We start from the raw sequence: 17,595 nt of genomic DNA on the forward strand, positions 1-17,595 counted from the left end.
ATTACAGATTTGCTGACTTCCACAATATGTACAGGAAAGAGGAGAGGTAATACAGAGCAGAGAAAGAAAGGTCAACCCAGTGGCACCGAGAGGCTACAACTCCCCAAAAATCAACCGGGTCAGTGGTGGATGGGTTCCATTCAGCAAGAGACTAAGGACCTAGGAAGCTATGCGTTGTCATCTTTTTTATTTTTTTCCCCCAACATTTTATTAAATTTTTTAGCAAACACATTATACATATAAACAATAGTACTATAATACATCATAATAAGCTGCATAATTCCCGTACAGTAAAATGAAGTTATGAAAGATTAGTGCTCAATTCCTTACAAAAGTCATCTAAAGGAGCCAAGTCTTATTGAAGCTAGATATATTATTATGCATTATTTCTTCATACTTTCTTAACATAGAGATGGTTCCACCATTTGCAAAAGTTAAGCTTAGAGTTATCCTTCCAGTTACACACTATATGATGAATAGCTAGTGCAATCATGAAATCAAAATTTTTTTTTGACTGATGTAGGCAATGAGACATCTGGATTTGAGGAGCGCAGTAAAATGGACTTAGTCATATGAATTATAGAAAGGATTCTGGACCAAATGTTTGACCAATAGATTTGCAGGTTAGGACATGCAAATAGGAGATGCAAGAGGGTCCCAGGCTGTTGGCGAGAAGACAAGTCGGAAAGCGAATACAATACCCTTGCAATTTTAGTAGGGATCCAACAAGCTCTATGCATTATAAAATATGTAGATTGACAGAGGCAGACATTGTGGGTCTTGTATTCCAAACTATTTCCCCAGGGTTTACATTCAAATCTTCTGACCAAATATCATCCTAATGTTTTGCCACTCCCCATTTACCTTCCTTTTTTAATTAATTTTACTTTGATGTATTTTAAACAACCTTTTCCTCCCCATCTTCCTTTTTGTTCCATGTACGTTAATGTGAATTTGTCTAGTATTTTTAATATTTGATAAAATATTGCTTTTATTTACCTATTTTAATTGTTTTCTATCTATATTGTACACCGTTTAGACACTTGTTTTGATAGACGGTATATCAAAAATAAAGAAACTTGATCAAAGGAAAATTCCCTCACCCTCAAAATTCTTTTATGACTTTATACAGTTTTGACACTTTGTTCTTTTCTATCAATAATGATCCTATAAATTTAGAGAAATTAGATGTGCCCAAAGGTTCCCTATATATTGACAACATGGAATTAAGAATTTCTGAGGCCTCATTCCAAAACAGAAACATACATAGAAGATGACGGCAGAAAAGGGCTCCAGCCCATCAAGTCTGCCCACTCTGCTTACCCACCCCCTGTCTATGCCCTAATGACCCAATTTCCTTATCTTGACCCTCGTAGGGATCCCACATGGGTATCCCATTTATTCTTAAAGTCTGGCATGCTGTCTGCCTCGATCACCTGCACTGGAAGCTTGTTCCAATGATCAACCACTCTCTCTGTGAAGAAATACTTTCTGGTGTCGCCATGAAATTTTCCGCCCCTGAGTTTAAGCGGGTGCCCTCTTGTGGCCGAGGGTCACTTCCACTTCGACACGTCCCATGAGGTACTTAAATGTTTCGATCATGTCTCCCCTCTCCCTACGTTCCTCGAGAGTGTAGAGCTGCAATTTGTTCAGTCTCTCTTCGTACTATACCATACGCCCATGTACTTTATTTTATCAGGTTCCCATTTAAGGAGAAGAAGTGAGATATGATGTTTTAATACATACGGGGTCAGTTAATCTTATACCCTTGTATCTTTTTTTAAGAGCCGACTCGTTGCTAAGCCTTTGACTTACTTCTTATTAAATAGATTTCCTTTTCTCTCCTATTAATTTATAAATCACTCTGATATTCGATAGTGAAGGGTTAATTTTCAAATGGCACACAGATGTTTGGCACTATGCCCATTTCAGTTCATTTGCAGCAGAAGTACATGCACACTATGTATTTATTTATTTAAAATATTTATATCCTGCTTATCCGACAATTCTAGGCAGGTAACACAACAACATACATAAAAACAGTAGATAAAACACATACAAGTACACAAAACTAAACAGATTTAAAAATCAGCAAAATATCTAAAAAACATACCCACTAAGCGCATTGAAAAGATTTAAAAAGTATACCCCCTCCACAGTTACTGAACAAAGCAGTGCCCAAACAAGGCCGTTTTCAGCCCTTTTCTGAACTACAGAAATGTAGGAACCTGTCTTAATTCCAACAGACCCTGTACCGATAGCATCGTCTTGTGACTCACTGAGAGCTTAACAGCAATCAACGAGGGCACTTCCAAACACATCCTACCTGAAACATAGAAACATAGAAATAGACGGCAGATAAGGGCCACTGCCCATCCAGTCTGCCCACCCTAATGACCCTCCCCTACCTTTACCCTGTGAATAGATCCCACGTGTCGATCCCATTTGGCCTTAAAATCAGGCACGCTGCTGGCCTCAATCACCTGAAGTGGAAGACTATTCCAGCGATCAACCACCCTTTCCGTAAAAAAGAACTTCCTGGTGTCACCTCGCAGTTTCCCGCCCTTGATTTTCCACGGATGCCCTCTTGAAGAGGGCAACGCACATATAACGAGGTACAGCTGCAGAACAGAACGTAAAGCCATCGTACAATTGTCCTGTAGCAATCTGAAAATTATGCACAAAACAAATTCAATCCACGCACCGATCGGCAACCAGTGAAGATCTCAAAGAATTGATATAATATGATCGAACTTAGAGGCATGAGACGTGCGGCAACACACACTTAGGTAACCCTAAGTAGAGTAAATTACAGTAGTCAAATAGCGGAAATATCAAAATCACAATAAGTTTTAAAATTGTCACTCGACAAGTAATCTCGCAATCTACGTAACAAGCATAACTTGAAAAACACATGAGATATAACAGCCTTAATCTGTGGTTTGAAAGATAATGAAGAATCTAACATAACCCCCAGATATCTACATTGCTGCAGTACTGGAACGGCCACATGATCAAGCATGACTTCAGGAGGACATGAGGACAAGTTCTTACCATGGCTAATAAACAAAACTTCAGTTTTAGCCACATCCAGTCCTGTATGGCATGAAAACAATTATTGAGATCTGACAATATAACATCCTTCAATTTATCCACAGGAATCAAAAACTGGATGTCATCAGTATACAGATGAAAAATTACACAACTAGGAGGTAGTTGATTCCAGTACTTCGGTAAGAAGTGAGAGAATGACCTTCGTCTGGCACTTTCTAGTTTGAGGCTTGATTCCTTAAGGGCAATTACAGCTGGTAGTTTTCCATCTATTCCAGATGGCTTCTGAATTTTGGGTATCAAGTTTTAATTCCTGGAACAATCAAGGAGCAACAGTATCCAGCAAAACCTAAAGTTTGTGAGATCAGAATGGAGACATCCAGAAATGCCAATAGTTGCATGCTGTCCACCTAAAAATATTTACGCCAAAACTATTAGTGTGGCTAGAGCAGGGGTGTCAAAGTCCCTCCTCGAGGGCCGCAATCCAGTCATGTTTTCAGGATTTCCCCAATGAATATGCATGAGATCTATCTGCATGCACTGCTTTCATGGTATGCTAATAGATCTCATGCATATTCATTGGGTGATTGCAGCCCTCGAGGAGGGACTTTGACACCCCTGGGTTAGAGGAATGAAAAGTACACTGAAAAGGCTAGGGGGTAGATCCGAGCCCTGCAGAGAAAGGAAAAAAGTCTCATTCTAATGCTGTGCATTTTATCACAAAGGAATAATTTGTTAGAAACGGTTTTATTGGGTTCAAGGCCTTTCATTTTATAGCCAGAGCATGTAAGTGCAAGTGTAGGAGACTGCAATGAGATCAAAGGTCGAGCTCATATCTAAAAGGACTAAGATTATATTTTTGCAGTTATCTAAGTTGGCAGAAATAATGTTTAATACTTGGCGAGCAGTTTCTCGGCTGTAAAGGGCTTCAGCTTTAGTCAGAAAGCCGTTTCCAGGAAATGAAATGCCTTTTTCTACCAGCTTTGAAATGAAGGGGAGCCAAGACAAGGTTCCATTTCTTCACCAGAGATCCATGTACCCCTTGTTTCTAATATATAGCCTCCTCCATTCAAGTGTAAGGCTTGTGTTTATTATTGTGTCGAGATTACTGGATTAACAAAAAGGTTTATAAGCAAAGGGTCCCCAGGAGAAGCAGCAAGTCTAGGGCATAGTTTACTTTCTAAGGATCAAAGTGAAAGTCATCCTCCATCCAGTTAAGAAATTCAATTTGATCCCTTTGGAAAAAAGAAATACACTTTGCCCTCTGTATACACGGGGGTTAGGGGCCGAGCCGGCCTGCAAATATGGAAATTCGCAAATAAGTTTTAGGGCCCACTCTGACCCAATCCTGCCTTCCTTATGTGTCCCAAACCTCCCCAGTCCTTACCTGGTGGTCTAGCGGTGACACGGGGCAGGTGCGATCTTCCTACGCTCCTGCCCTGTGCAGAGCAGTCATCAAAAATGGCTGCCATGAATTCCTGTTGTAGTCTCGCGAGACCACGGGAACTCATGGCAGCCACTGGTTGTGTTGGGTCTTCTTATGTTTGTGGTTCTGCATGCTTCTATATGAATAAAAGCTAGTGACTGACTCGGCTCAGGGGTGGAAGCATCTTCCTGTCCCTTCTCTTTTTTTTAACTGGATTGGAGGTTTCTTTCCTGATCTTTTTGTGTCTGCTGGTATATAAACAGGAGGTATCTGGTAGCAGTAAGAGCTTCATATTCAAGGAAATCTATTTACTAGTCAGCAACAGTGGTCATTTGTTAAAGTAAACTAAACTAAATCTTAAGCTTATATACCGCATCTAAAGTAGAAGAGGCATCCCACTGACCATGTTTATTAAAAATCTTTACATACCCCTCATTTTGCCAAATTGGATTATATTGTTAACTGCTTTGATCCTATCCAAGGAATAAAAGAACTCCATTTAAAAATAGGAAAGGCTAAATATCATACATCTGTCATACAAAAAATATTTACTACATTCTTCAAAAACAAAAGATTAAAGATAAAGTAAAGTAAAATAAATAAATAAAATAATGCAGGTCCTATCAATGCAAAAAGGCCAGTTGAAAGTAATGGGCATTTAAATGCTTTTTAAAATTTAGGAAAGATTCTTCCTTTCTCAATTCTGCAGGTACACTATTCCATAGAATTGGAACCAAATAAAAAATGCAGAATGAGCCTTCGATGTATTATCATTCAATGAGCTTAATAATCTCCTAGGTGCATAAAGATACGAAGGTTGTAATTCAAATAGTGCTCCGAACCAGCAGAATTTCAAATACAAAGGAGTCGAGGGGCGTGGATGGAGGTGTGATCGTGGAGCTCTGATAGCCAGGCAGCGGTTATTATAAATATATTATAAATTTTTGCCAAAAAATTACATTTTTTGTCGTCCGGGAGCTGTGAGAAGATATCCAGCACATGCCAGGGGAAAATTGAGGCGGCTTTTGCGACATCCGGTATGGCAAAGCGCCTCAAGCAAGATTTTGCGGCGGCAGCAAAAACCCCACTTCCTGAGGAAGAAGAAATCGGGAAAAAAGACATAATGGCTGAACTTAAACAAATTTCAAAACAGATCCAGAAGAATGCAGAAAGCATTCAAGATGTAAAAGAAGAAGTGTTACACATTAACAGGCAGTTAGAGACAGTTTTAGAATCCAGGATGGATCAGATGGAACTAACTGCTGTTCAAGCTAAGGAAGATAATAAAATCATCAAAGAGTTACAGAAAAGGCTGGTGGACTATGAGAACCGTGGCAGAAGAAAGAACATGAAAATTTTTGGACTGGAAGAAAATTTGGAGGGGGGGAAACCCGGTTCAGTTCCTGGAGAATTTGCTCCCAAAGCTGCTGCAGCTGAACACTAAGTACCCCCTAGAAATTCAGCAAATAACTCCAAGCCTAGACCTCTGGTTTTCAAACTTCTGAGGTTCAGTCAAGCATTTGAAATATTGAGCTTAGCAAACTACAAAGGCTCTAAGCTGATATTCTTGCCGGATTTTGAAAAAAGTACTGTGGCTGTAAGGCAGCAGTTTCTTCAACTTAGAGCGCAATTAAAAGAGAAAGGATACAAATATGGCTTTACTACCCTGCAAGAATGAGAATTTCCTCTGGAAATAAGTCACTTTACTTTGAGGATCCAGAAAAACTGAAAAGTTTCCTTGCCACCTCAGAGCCAATGTCTATGTGAAGTGTTTCCAAGAATAAAAGAAAGAAGAAATGAAAAAGATTGACTTATTTCCAGATATGTTATTTCAGAAAAAGAAGAAAGAAGATATGAAGAGGATGGACTGACTTCCAGATATATTATTTTAGAAGAAGGAGGAAATGAAGAGGATTAACTGTCTTAAAGTTATATTATTATTGAGCTTTTGTTAAGTCTAAAGAGAGTCTATTGCTTTTCAAGGATGTTTCTGGTCTCGGTTTATTTATTTATGTTCTTTTCAGTATTTTTTCTTTTGAATGAAGGTCATGGTATGATGATGGAAGGATGTCATAAATGTTATGTGTCATTTGTTTACTGGGTTCTTTTTAAGATTTGGTTGGATATTATTAATTGAGGCAGTGGATTTAATGAATTAGAGGAAATTGAGTATGAATTTAAGAATTTGAAGCATGGTGTCTCAATTTTATAAGATTTATGTCTATGAAATGTGATTTCATTAACTGTATAATTGATTTGTTTATTTTTTTTATTTTTTAAATAATGAGTTATGGAGCAATTATATTAAATGTGATTGATTGATAATATAATTATAATGGGGTAAAGGATAGTTTGAGGGTAATTAATTGATTTTTGAGTTAAGAATTGATCAAATATAAAGGTTTATGAATTTTACTTTATTAGCAGTATTTAACTTTTTAATTAAATGAATTAAGATAAGGCTATTTTAAAAACAAATATATTTTTATTATTATGATAAAGATGAAATGTTTTAAACGTTGCCTGGGGGAGTGTAAGGGTTACATATCCTATGTGCGTTACAAGTGTTACCAATTGGTGGGAGGGTTTGGGAGGGATGGGTATGGGTTTTTTTTTTTAATAATATGCTTAATGATGAATTTTGGGAATAAAGGGAATGGATATTTAATCTATTTATTATTAGAAATTAAGATAGTGATGGTGTCTAATCATTCTATAATAATTAAAGATGTATATTATTGGAATAGATTTTTAGTTGAATGATGGTTAAATTTTTTTCATTAAATGTAAATGGCCTCAATCATATGATCAAGAAAAAGAAAATGTTAGATTTCCTTAAAAAGCAGAATTCTGATGTATATTTCATTCAAGAGACACACCTGTCATTTAATGAATCTAGGAAGCTGGAAGAAGGATGGATTTCAAAATGTTTTTTTGCTCCAGCAAATGGAAAAAAGGCGGGGGTTGCTATATTAATAAGTAAGAAATGTTTAGCGAATTTTCAGATGGTTGCTGCTGACCCATTGGGTAGGTGGGTGCATGTCAAAATGAGCATGGGAAATAATACCCTTGATTTGTTTAATCTATATGCTCCTAATTTGAATCAAATGGAGTTTTTTAAAAAGTATACAACAATTATTATTACCACTGGCTGCTTCCAATTTGGTAGTGGCTGGAGATTTCAATGCTGTAATGGACCCGATTGTGGATAAAAGTCCAAGTAAAATTATAAAATCATTAGGGTTAGATAATTTGGCTCAATCTTGTGATTTAATAGATATATGGCATATTCTTCATTTTAATGATCGGGAATTTTCTTTTTGTTCACCAGTTCATAAGTCTTTCTCAAGAATTGATTATATATTTGTTTCAAATAAAATAGCTCAGAAAGTGACTAAAGCCATCATAGATCTGGTGTTTGGATTGAATTACAATTAGATGAACAAGTTGAGGTAAAGCCGATTTGGAGATTTGATAATACTTTGATTGCAGATTTAAATTTTCTTGAAGAGTTTAAATCAAAAATGATTGAGTTTTTTAAATTTAATGATTCTGGTGATATTAATAGTGAGGTGTTATGGGATGCATTTAAAGCAACAATGAGAGGTCATATCTCATATTCAGCGCATGTTAGAAAAAAAACTAGAAAACAAAAATTCTAGAAAATAAGTTAATTAATAAATGGGAACAAAGTACATTACAAATTTTGTTAAAAGCTAAAGCCAAATATAATGAATTATCTTCAAAGCTTGTAAGGAATGATATGTTTTATCAGCAAACTCAGTATTATGGAAATTCAAATAAGGCTGGGAAATTATTAGCAAATTATCTTAAGGCAAAAAAAAAAGGAAAACAAAGATTGTTGTAATAAAAGATAACAAAGGAGAATCATATACTAAAAATGAGCATATTTTACAACAATTTTTGGCTTTCTATAAGGAATTATATCCTTCAGAGACTTATAGAACAAGATGGTAGGCAATTTTTAAACTCAATTACTGGACCACAAATTCCTGAGCATATAAAAGGAAGTTTAGAAGAACCTATATCTCTAAAAGAATTAGAAACAGCATTGAGGTCTCTTAGAGCTGGATCCGCTCCAGGTGGTGATGGTTATACAGTAGAATTTTATAAATCATTTCAAATTAACCTTTTACCACATTTGTTAAAGTTATATCAATATCAACTGACTAAAGGTTGTATTTCAGGTACTATGGCAGATTCCTTGGTTATTGTTTTGCCAAAGCCAAACAGAGATCCTACTTTGGTTTCAAACTACAGGCCTATTTCATTAATAAATGTGGATGGGAAAATTATTGCTAAATTATTGGCTTTAAGATTGGCAAAAGCTCTCCCTTTTATTATTGATACTCAAACAGGATTTGTTGCAAGGAGACATTCTTCTCATAATACTAGATTGGCTTTTCATACTTTAAATTTAACAAAAAATAAGAATGATCCAACTTTCTTGGTCTCTCTAGATGCAGAAAAGGCATTTGATAGAGTGGAGTGGAATTTTATGTATCAAGCATTAGAATGGTTTGGGGTTGGATCTGGTTTTATTCAAATGATTCAGACACTGTATAGCTCTCCTGGTGCAAGATTATACATTAATAATAGTTTATCAGATAGATTTGACTTGCGAAGGGGTGTTAGACAGGGTTGCCCCTTATCTCCATTGCTCTTTGATGTTGTTTTGGAGCCCCTGTTAATTGCTATTAATCAGGCAAGGGAGATACAGGGTATTCCTTATTCGAATTGGAATATAAACTCTCTGCTTATGCGGATGATATACTGCTTTATTTGAGAAATCCAGAGACCACCATTCCATGCTTACTTGAATTGATAGAGAGATTTGGAAAGTTTTCAGGATATAAGATTAATTGGAGTAAGTCTGAAGTTCTCCCGCTTAATGTTCATTGTGTCAAGGGACTATTTGATTCTTTTTCTTTTAGCTGGAAAGATGAGGGTTTAAAGTACAGTGGTGCCTCGCATAACGGACGCCTTGCACAGCGAACGCTGCGCACAACGAACTTTATGTCTTGATCCGTACAACGAACTTCGTTTCACACAACGAAGTCGCCCGAGCTGCATCCTTCCGCGCAGGCACTGCGCTTAACTGCCCTCTCTCCGCCTGGTTCCCTCTTGCCCCCCCGACTCCCCGACACGATCGGGGCAAGAGGGAGCTCAAGCCCTCTTGCCCCCCCGACTCCCCGACACGATCGGGGCAAAAGGGAGCCCAAGCCCTCTTGCCCCGCCGATTCCCCGACACGATCGGGGCAAAAGGGAGCCCAAGCCCTCTTGCCCCGCCGATTCCCCAACTCCCCGACAATATCGGGCCAGGAGGGAGCCCAAGTCCTCCTGGCCACGGCGACCCCCTAACCCCACCCTGCACTACATTACGGGCAGGAGGGATCCCAGGCCCTCCTGCCCTCGACGCAAACCCCCCCACCCCCCAACGACCGCCCCCCCCCAAGAACCTCCGACCGACCCCCAGCCGACCCGCGACCCCCCTGGCCGACCCCCACGACACCCCCAACCCCCTTCCCCGTACCTTTCTGTAGTTGGCCGGACAGACGGGAGCCAAACCCGCCTGTCCGGCAGGCAGCCATCGACGGAATGAGGCCGGATTGGCCCATCCGTCCCAAAGCTCCGCCTACTGGTGGGGCCTAAGGCGCCTGGGCCAATCAGAATAGGCCCGGGAGCCTTAGGTCCCTCCTGGGGGCGGGGCCTGAGGCACATGGGCCCAACCCGACCATGTGCCTCAGGCCCTGCCCCCAGGAGGGACCTAAGGCTCCCGGGCCTATTCTGATTGGCCCAGGCGCCTTAGGCCCCACCAGTAGGCGGAGCTTTGGGACGGATGGGCCAATCCGGCCTCATTCCGTCGATGGCTGCCTGCCGGACAGGCGGGTTTGGCTCCCGTCTGTCCGGCCAACTACAGAAAGGTACGGGGAAGGGGGTTGGGGGTGTCGTGGGGGTCGGCCAGGGGGGTCGCGGGTCGGCTGGGGGTCGGTCGGAGGTTCTTGGGGGGGGCGGTCGTTGGGGGGAGGGGGGGTTTGCGTCGAGGGCAGGAGGGCCTGGGATCCCTCCTGCCCGTAATGTAGTGCAGGGTGGGGTTAGGGGGTCGCCGTGGCCAGGAGGACTTGGGCTCCCTCCTGGCCCGATATTGTCGGGGAGTTGGGGAATCGGCGGGGCAAGAGGGCTTGGGCTCCCTTTTGCCCCGATCGTGTCGGGGAGTCGGGGGGGCAAGAGGGCTTGAGCTCCCTTTTGCCCCGATCGTGTCGGGGAGTCGGGGGGGCAAGAGGGCTTGAGCTCCCTCTTGCCCCGATCGTGTCGGGGAGTCGGGGGGGCAAGAGGGCTTGAGCTCCCTCTTGCCCCGATCGTGTCGGGGAGTCGGGGGGGGCAAGAGGGCTTGAGCTCCCTCTTGCCCCGATCGTGTCGGGGAGTCGGGGGGGCAAGAGGGCTTGAGCTCCCTCTTGCCCCGATCGTGTCGGGGGGTGCCAGGGACTACACGGAGTCACCCACCGTACCACCCGATTCGGGTAAGCGCAGGTATCGGTGGGTGGCTTATTTGCGGGGGGGTGCCTTATTTTACATTTTTTTCTAAAAAGGGGGGGCTGTCTTATTTGATGGCCCTGCCTTATCATCGGGGAAACACGGTAGAAAAAAAAAAAATGAACAGTTAAGTCCCAGTTTTTGCCGCTGAGACTCTGCCCTCTCACTGTAAAATTAGACTCTACTTAGTCTGTCTTTAAATTTAAAAAATGTGTGTTGTTTTAAAAAACAATTATGTTTTTAGATGTATCTAAATAAAAATAATAACCAAAAATTTATCTTTTTTTATGTCATCTTAGCATATTTTATGCTACAGAACGAATTATTTTTTTTAACATGTATTGTTATGGGAAAACGCGTTTCACACAACGAACGTTTCACATAACAAACTTGCTCCTGGAACGGATTAAGTTCGTTGTGTGAGGCACCACTGTATTTAGGTATCTTTATTAAAAACAATATTGAAGATACAATAAAGGAGAATGAAAAATTTATTGAAAAAAGTAACAGAAATGTGTGAAAAATGGAATCCGTTGCATTTATCATGGTGGGGGAGAGTTCAAAATATAAAAATGATGATATTGCCTGTAGTTTGCTATCAAATGAGTATGATACCGGTTTTTTTTTCAGGGGTCCTTCTATAAAAAATTGAATGATATTCTTACGAAATTTGTTTGGTTGGGTAAAAGACCAAGAATTGCATTAGTATCTTTACAAAAATCAATTTCGGAGGGAGGGAAAAATTTTCCAAATTTTTATAGGTATCATCAAGCCTATATTCTACGTCAGGGTATGTATTGGATCCTCCCAGAGCTCATGGAGAATGTCCCAGACTGGTTATATTTAGAATGGCGACTCCTGTTTCCTATATATCTGGTGCATTTGATTAGTATAAAAATCCCTAGAAGATATAAAGAGAATAAAATATTGGTTGATACCTGGAAAACTTTGTTATATTAGTAATTTGACACCTATTCCAATTTCTAAATCATTACATCAATCCATTTGGCTGAACTCCAAGATTAAAATTGGCGGATGTCAATTCGGCTGGAAGCAATGGGTTAGTGGAGGTATTCGTACTTTGAATGATATTATTTTAAATGGTTCGATGCTTAGTTTTTCACAATTGCAACATAAATATGGTTTAAATAAGACACAAAATTTTAGATGGTTTCAGTTGAAGCAAGCTATTCAGGAGGGGTTCCCTGAATGGAAGAATCTTAATAATCAATATAGTTTAGAATTCCTTTGCTTTCAGGCCAAACCGCACAGTGGTATAAATTACTTAATGAATATCTGAATAAAAAAAAGAAAACTGGGTTGAGGGATATTTGGAGCATTGAGATCAAGCACCAAATTTCTGCATCTCAATGGCCACAAATTTGGTCTTGGAGATTAAAGTCTACAATGTTGGCATCTATGAGGCAAACATGGTTGTTTTTATTGCATAGAGTGTTTTGGACCCCAGTTCGTTTACAAAAAGTAGATACTTCTAGGTCTAATAGATGCTGACATTGTAATAAGGATGCAGGGACTTTAGATCATTTAATTTATTTCTGTCCTTGTATTAATGCCTTTTGGAAATCAATTTGGCCCCAAATTAATTTGCTATTAGAAAACTTTGTTGCCTTGTCATATGATACAATTTTATTTGGTACATCAATGAGGTTTAAAAAGTCAAATTTCAATGTCTTACAATAAATTACTATTAATACTGACAGGAGTTGCCATTCAACACATCACTAGGAATTGGAAAGACTATACAAGACTCAATTATACCTTTTGGTGGAGTTCTGTATGTAAGATGGAAAGAGTTCTTGCTTTACAGAATGGGAATTATGATAGGTTTAGAAAGATATGGGGGCCATTGATTGAATATTCAAATGATTAGACACCTTTAAATACTTGAAATTTTATAATAAGAAGGGATAGACATAAACGCAATCAAATATCCCATCCAAACCACCATAAAACTACTTGGCATGACCATAGACAGATGCTGCACTATGCAACCGCAAATAAATAAAACAATTCAGAAATCATTCGCAATCATGAGAAATCTGAGACAAGTCCGAAAATTCTTTGAAAGAACACAATTCCAACTTATAGTACAATCCCTAATACTAGGTATATTGGACTACTGCAACATCCTCTTCCTTCCTTGCCCTGCAACTACGATCAGACAACTCCAAACAATCCAAAATACAGCTTTGAGACTCATCTACTCATTGAAAAAACATGACCACATCACTGAAGCCTTCATCAACTCACATTGGCTTCCAATCCAAGAAAGAATCCAATTCAAATTCTACTGCATATTATTTAAAACCCTACACGGAGACAGCCCATCATACTTGAACAATCGCCTCATCCAAGCACCCACTACAAGACACAGAAAAACGCACTCCCCATTCATACCCCCCCCAATCAAGGAAGTAAAAAGAACAAAACTACACGACGGCCTCCTAGCCACCCAAGCAGCAAGGCTGGACAACCAGATCTCCAACCTCTTGATGACCACCCCAGACTATAGGACGTTCAGAAAAGAAATAAAAACCACACTCTTCAAGAAATTCCTGAAGCAGCAATAACATCACGACCGTTTAGTAACTCTAAAACTGACATTTGATCTACCCATTACTGCACTAATAATAACAAAAGAACTTCCACTATGACCACCTATTAACTCTTTTACAAACCACCTCACCCTCAACAACCCACTAAATGTTTATAAGATCTACAACTTACCTCTCTTGCTAATCATTGTAACTCTGTTTTTTTTTTAAATTAACCTTTTGTAATCCGCCTTGAACCGCAAGGTAATGGCGGAATAGAAATCCCTAATGTAATGTAATGTAATGTAATGTAATAATACATATATGAATGAATTTTATTGATACAGGGAGGGATGGGAGGATGGGATGGGGGTAATTTAAAGTATTTAAGATTTATGGTTAAGAATGTACAAGTGATTTTGTATAGTATAAGATATCATATTGTATACTTGTTAATTGAAGTGAAAATGAATAAAGAATTTAAAAAAAAAAAAATACAAAGGAGTCGCATGATCTCTAATACGTACATCTGAACCGCAGCATTGTGCATGGTTTGTAAACGTTTTAGTTGCCCTGCTGTTATACCTGCATTCCTCCAGCCCCAGTTATCATTCTCACCTTGTAGTCATGAGGGATGATGGGAGAGATTTGCCGGCAGGTCAGGGTCACGTGTTGGCCAGGGAGATGGTAGACAGTCCAAGCACGAGGGTACAGTGCATGGTAGAAGGCGTGGTGGCCAGAGTAACCCCAGTTCCAGCTTGGAAGGGCGTACGGTTTCTCCACAGACAGAACCTGCTGATACACTGTCTGTCCATTTCGTCGCAAGCAAACGGTGAACTGAGTTACAAAAAGGAAAAAAAAAGGTTTCTTAAATGTATGTTAGTCAAATACAGGATGATGTGCACAAAGTAAGAGACAAAGGCAAAACATCCCTCTTAGCCTTTCCCAAACCATCTTCCTTGTCTGAAGCCTAAGCCCAAAGAGTCTCTTCTGGCTTTGCCATTAATCATGATGTCCTTCAGCTCTGACCTGACTGTATATACTCAAATATAAACTGAAGTAACCTTTTCCTTCCCAAAAGGGTGGGAAAAAAGTTGACTTGAGGTTAGAAATTTGGGTTATCACTGTGAGCCAATCTAGGCATTTTTGCCATACGTTTTAATACATTATTTAACTTTTACAATGTCTCCTTTTAACCTCTTTGCTTCTCTGACATAAACCTTAAAAACAGAAAAAAGACCACACAAAAGACAGACATAAAAATGAATAAAAAAGTCACAAATCAAAGATAAAATCAAGCAATATGGCACTCAGTGTATAGCATAGCTGAAACATATTAAAATATTACTGTTACAGTATATAATAAATACAATACACTTCCCCCTCCCCATTCGCAGTTTCAGCAATTGCGATTTCACATATTCGTGATTTTTGGGGGAGGGGGGGAAAAAAAAAAAGAAACACCCCACAGTTTAGCCTTCCCCCCGGCGTCCCGGCCTTACCTGGTGGTCTAGCGGGCTTTCGGGGCAGGAGCGATCTTCCTACATTGGCTGTGGGGAGTTCCCGTCGTAGTCTCGAGAGACTACGGGAACCACAGCAGCTATTTCCTATTGGCGATCTGCACGTGGCAGGAGCGTAGGAAGATCGCTCCTGCCCCGAAAGCCCGCTAGACCACCAGGTAATGTCGGGATGCCGGGGGGAAGGCAGGAGGGAGGCGGGGGTGGGTCAGAGCCGGACCAGAAGATATTCGCGGTATTTCACCATTCGCGGACCGGCTCTGCCCCTATCCCCCGCGAATCCAGGGAGAAGTGTATAAGAATAACCACAATACTAATGGATAAATACTAAACCCTAAAAGTATGACTAATAAATAAATGAATAGATCAATAATAAATCAAATAATGAACTCAATATCATAAAAAAATGTCCAAAGTAACATTAACATATCAATAAATGAAAAGTTAAATAAATAGAAAACCAGAGATCATGCCTTGTTAAAAATGACAGAGCTGATAAGATCAATATTGATAAGACCACATCTTGGTCAATGAGCAGTAACAGCATAAACATATCACAATGACATGCATTAACAAAGACAACAATAATTATCCCGCATAGTCCAATACTCCAACCCTCTAAACCAGGGGTGCCCAAATGGTCGATCGCAAAGGCAACGCGAGTCAATCGCGTTGCCTTTGCAATTTTTTTCTCCCTGCTACTTTCCCAAGCCAGGCCTGGCATGTACAAGCGCCGGACTCACAAGACTTCACACCTCAGACGTCAATTCTGACGTCGGAGAGGAAGTTCTGGGCAAAAGCTCATTTCCGACCTCTCCAGAGCGCACAATTGTCCCGCTGGTCACCGCAGACAGACTTCATTCAGATGCCTTTGAAGCGCGTCAAAGTTTGCGACAGTGGCTAAAACCAGAGACACTGTCCAAAGGTTTGCCTCTCCACATAGCATTGTGGATGATCTTGAGTACAGATGCCTTTATGGCTGGGGAGGTCACTGTGAAGGCTGTCCGGCCCACGGACGCTGGGAGCCTTCACAGAGAACATGATCCAGCAACAGATTGGAGCTGACAGCCATTCAAATGGCGTTATGGGATTTCCAGGAGACTCTGGAAGGGAAAGCAGTCAGTCTTCTCAGACAATGTCACAGAAATGGCTTATATCAACATGCAAGTAGGCACCAGGAGTGCTTTGTTAAAAATTGAGGCCCAGCTGTTATTTCACTGGGCAGAGAACCATCTAAGAACATAAGAAATGCCTTCACCGGATCAGACCTTAGGTCCATCTAGACCGGCGACCCGTGCACACAGAGGCTAAGCTAGGTGTTCCCTAATGAATACCTTGTTTACCTGTATCCTTCAATGTGATTCGTAAGAAGGTGTGCATCCAACTTGCCTTTGAATCACCGAATGGTGGTCTCCGTCACAACCTCCTCTGGGAGAGCATTCCAAGCATCCACCACTCGCTGTGTGAAACAGAACTTCCTGACATTTGTCCTGGGCCTGTTGCCCCTCAGTTTCAGTCCATGACCTCTTGTCCGTGTCACATTTGACAATGTGAATAATGATGTTTCTTGCTCTATTTTGTCGAATCCTTTTAGTATTTTAAAAGTCTCTATCATATCCCCTCGCAGTCTTCTCTTTTCAAGGGGGAACAATCCCAGTTTTTCGAACCATTCCTTGTAGCTCAGATTCTCCATACCTTTTACTAGCTTTGTGGCTCTCCTCTGCACCCTCTCAAGCAGGGTTATATCCTTCTTTAGATAGGGAGACCAGTGTTGGATTCAGTATTAGTGTTGGATTCAGTATTCCAAGTGTGGTCTGACCACTGCTCTGTAAAGCGGCATTATGACGTCCGCCGATCTACTCGTGATTCCCTTCTTTATCATGCCCAACATCCTGTTCGCTTTCTTTGCCGCCACTGCGCATTGAGCCGACGGCTTCAGGGTCCTGTCTATCAGTACCCCCAGGACCCTTTCTTGTTCGCTCTTGCCCAAAGTTACACCTAAAATTTTATATTCATGTTTCTTGTTTTTCCTGCCCAGGTGCATGACTTTGCATTTTCCTATATTGAACTTCATCTGCCACTTTTCCGCCCATTTCTCCAGCTGGTTCAAATCTTTCTGTAGTTCTTTACTGTCCTTTTGTGACCCAACTGCCCGTCCTAGTTTTGTGTCATCTGCAAACTTGATAATATTGCTTGTTGTTTCTTCTTCCAGGTCATTTATAAAGATATTGAATAAGATGGGCCCAAGAACCGAGCCCTGGAGCACACCGCTTGTCACCTTCTCAGAGTCTGAGAATTTCCCATTTATGCCCACCCTCTGCAATCTGTTCTCCAACCATTTGCCTATCCATTTTAGTATGTCCCCATCTATTCCATGGCTTTGTAGTTTCCTCAGAAGCCTTGCTTGCGGAACCTTGTCGAACGCTTTCTGGAAGTCCAAGTATATTATATCCACCAGGTCTCCGCTATCGATGTGTCTGTTCACCTTTTC

At 40.6% G+C, this 17,595-nt stretch overlaps 1 protein-coding gene across 1 annotated transcript in view; it reads right to left on the reverse strand.

The window, feature by feature from the left end:
• The window catches only part of GBA2 (glucosylceramidase beta 2), a 181,230-nt gene that overhangs the window by 91,969 nt on the left and 71,666 nt on the right, over positions 1 to 17,595 (reverse strand). The window contains exon 4 of the mRNA XM_033936957.1: positions 14,206 to 14,424. Within this exon, the coding sequence (XP_033792848.1) occupies positions 14,206 to 14,424 (219 nt within the window). The remainder of the gene's footprint in view (positions 1 to 14,205; positions 14,425 to 17,595) is intronic.

This window comes from Geotrypetes seraphini, chromosome 1 (genome assembly GCF_902459505.1).
Source record: "Geotrypetes seraphini chromosome 1, aGeoSer1.1, whole genome shotgun sequence".
Lineage (NCBI taxonomy): Eukaryota > Metazoa > Chordata > Amphibia > Gymnophiona > Dermophiidae > Geotrypetes > Geotrypetes seraphini.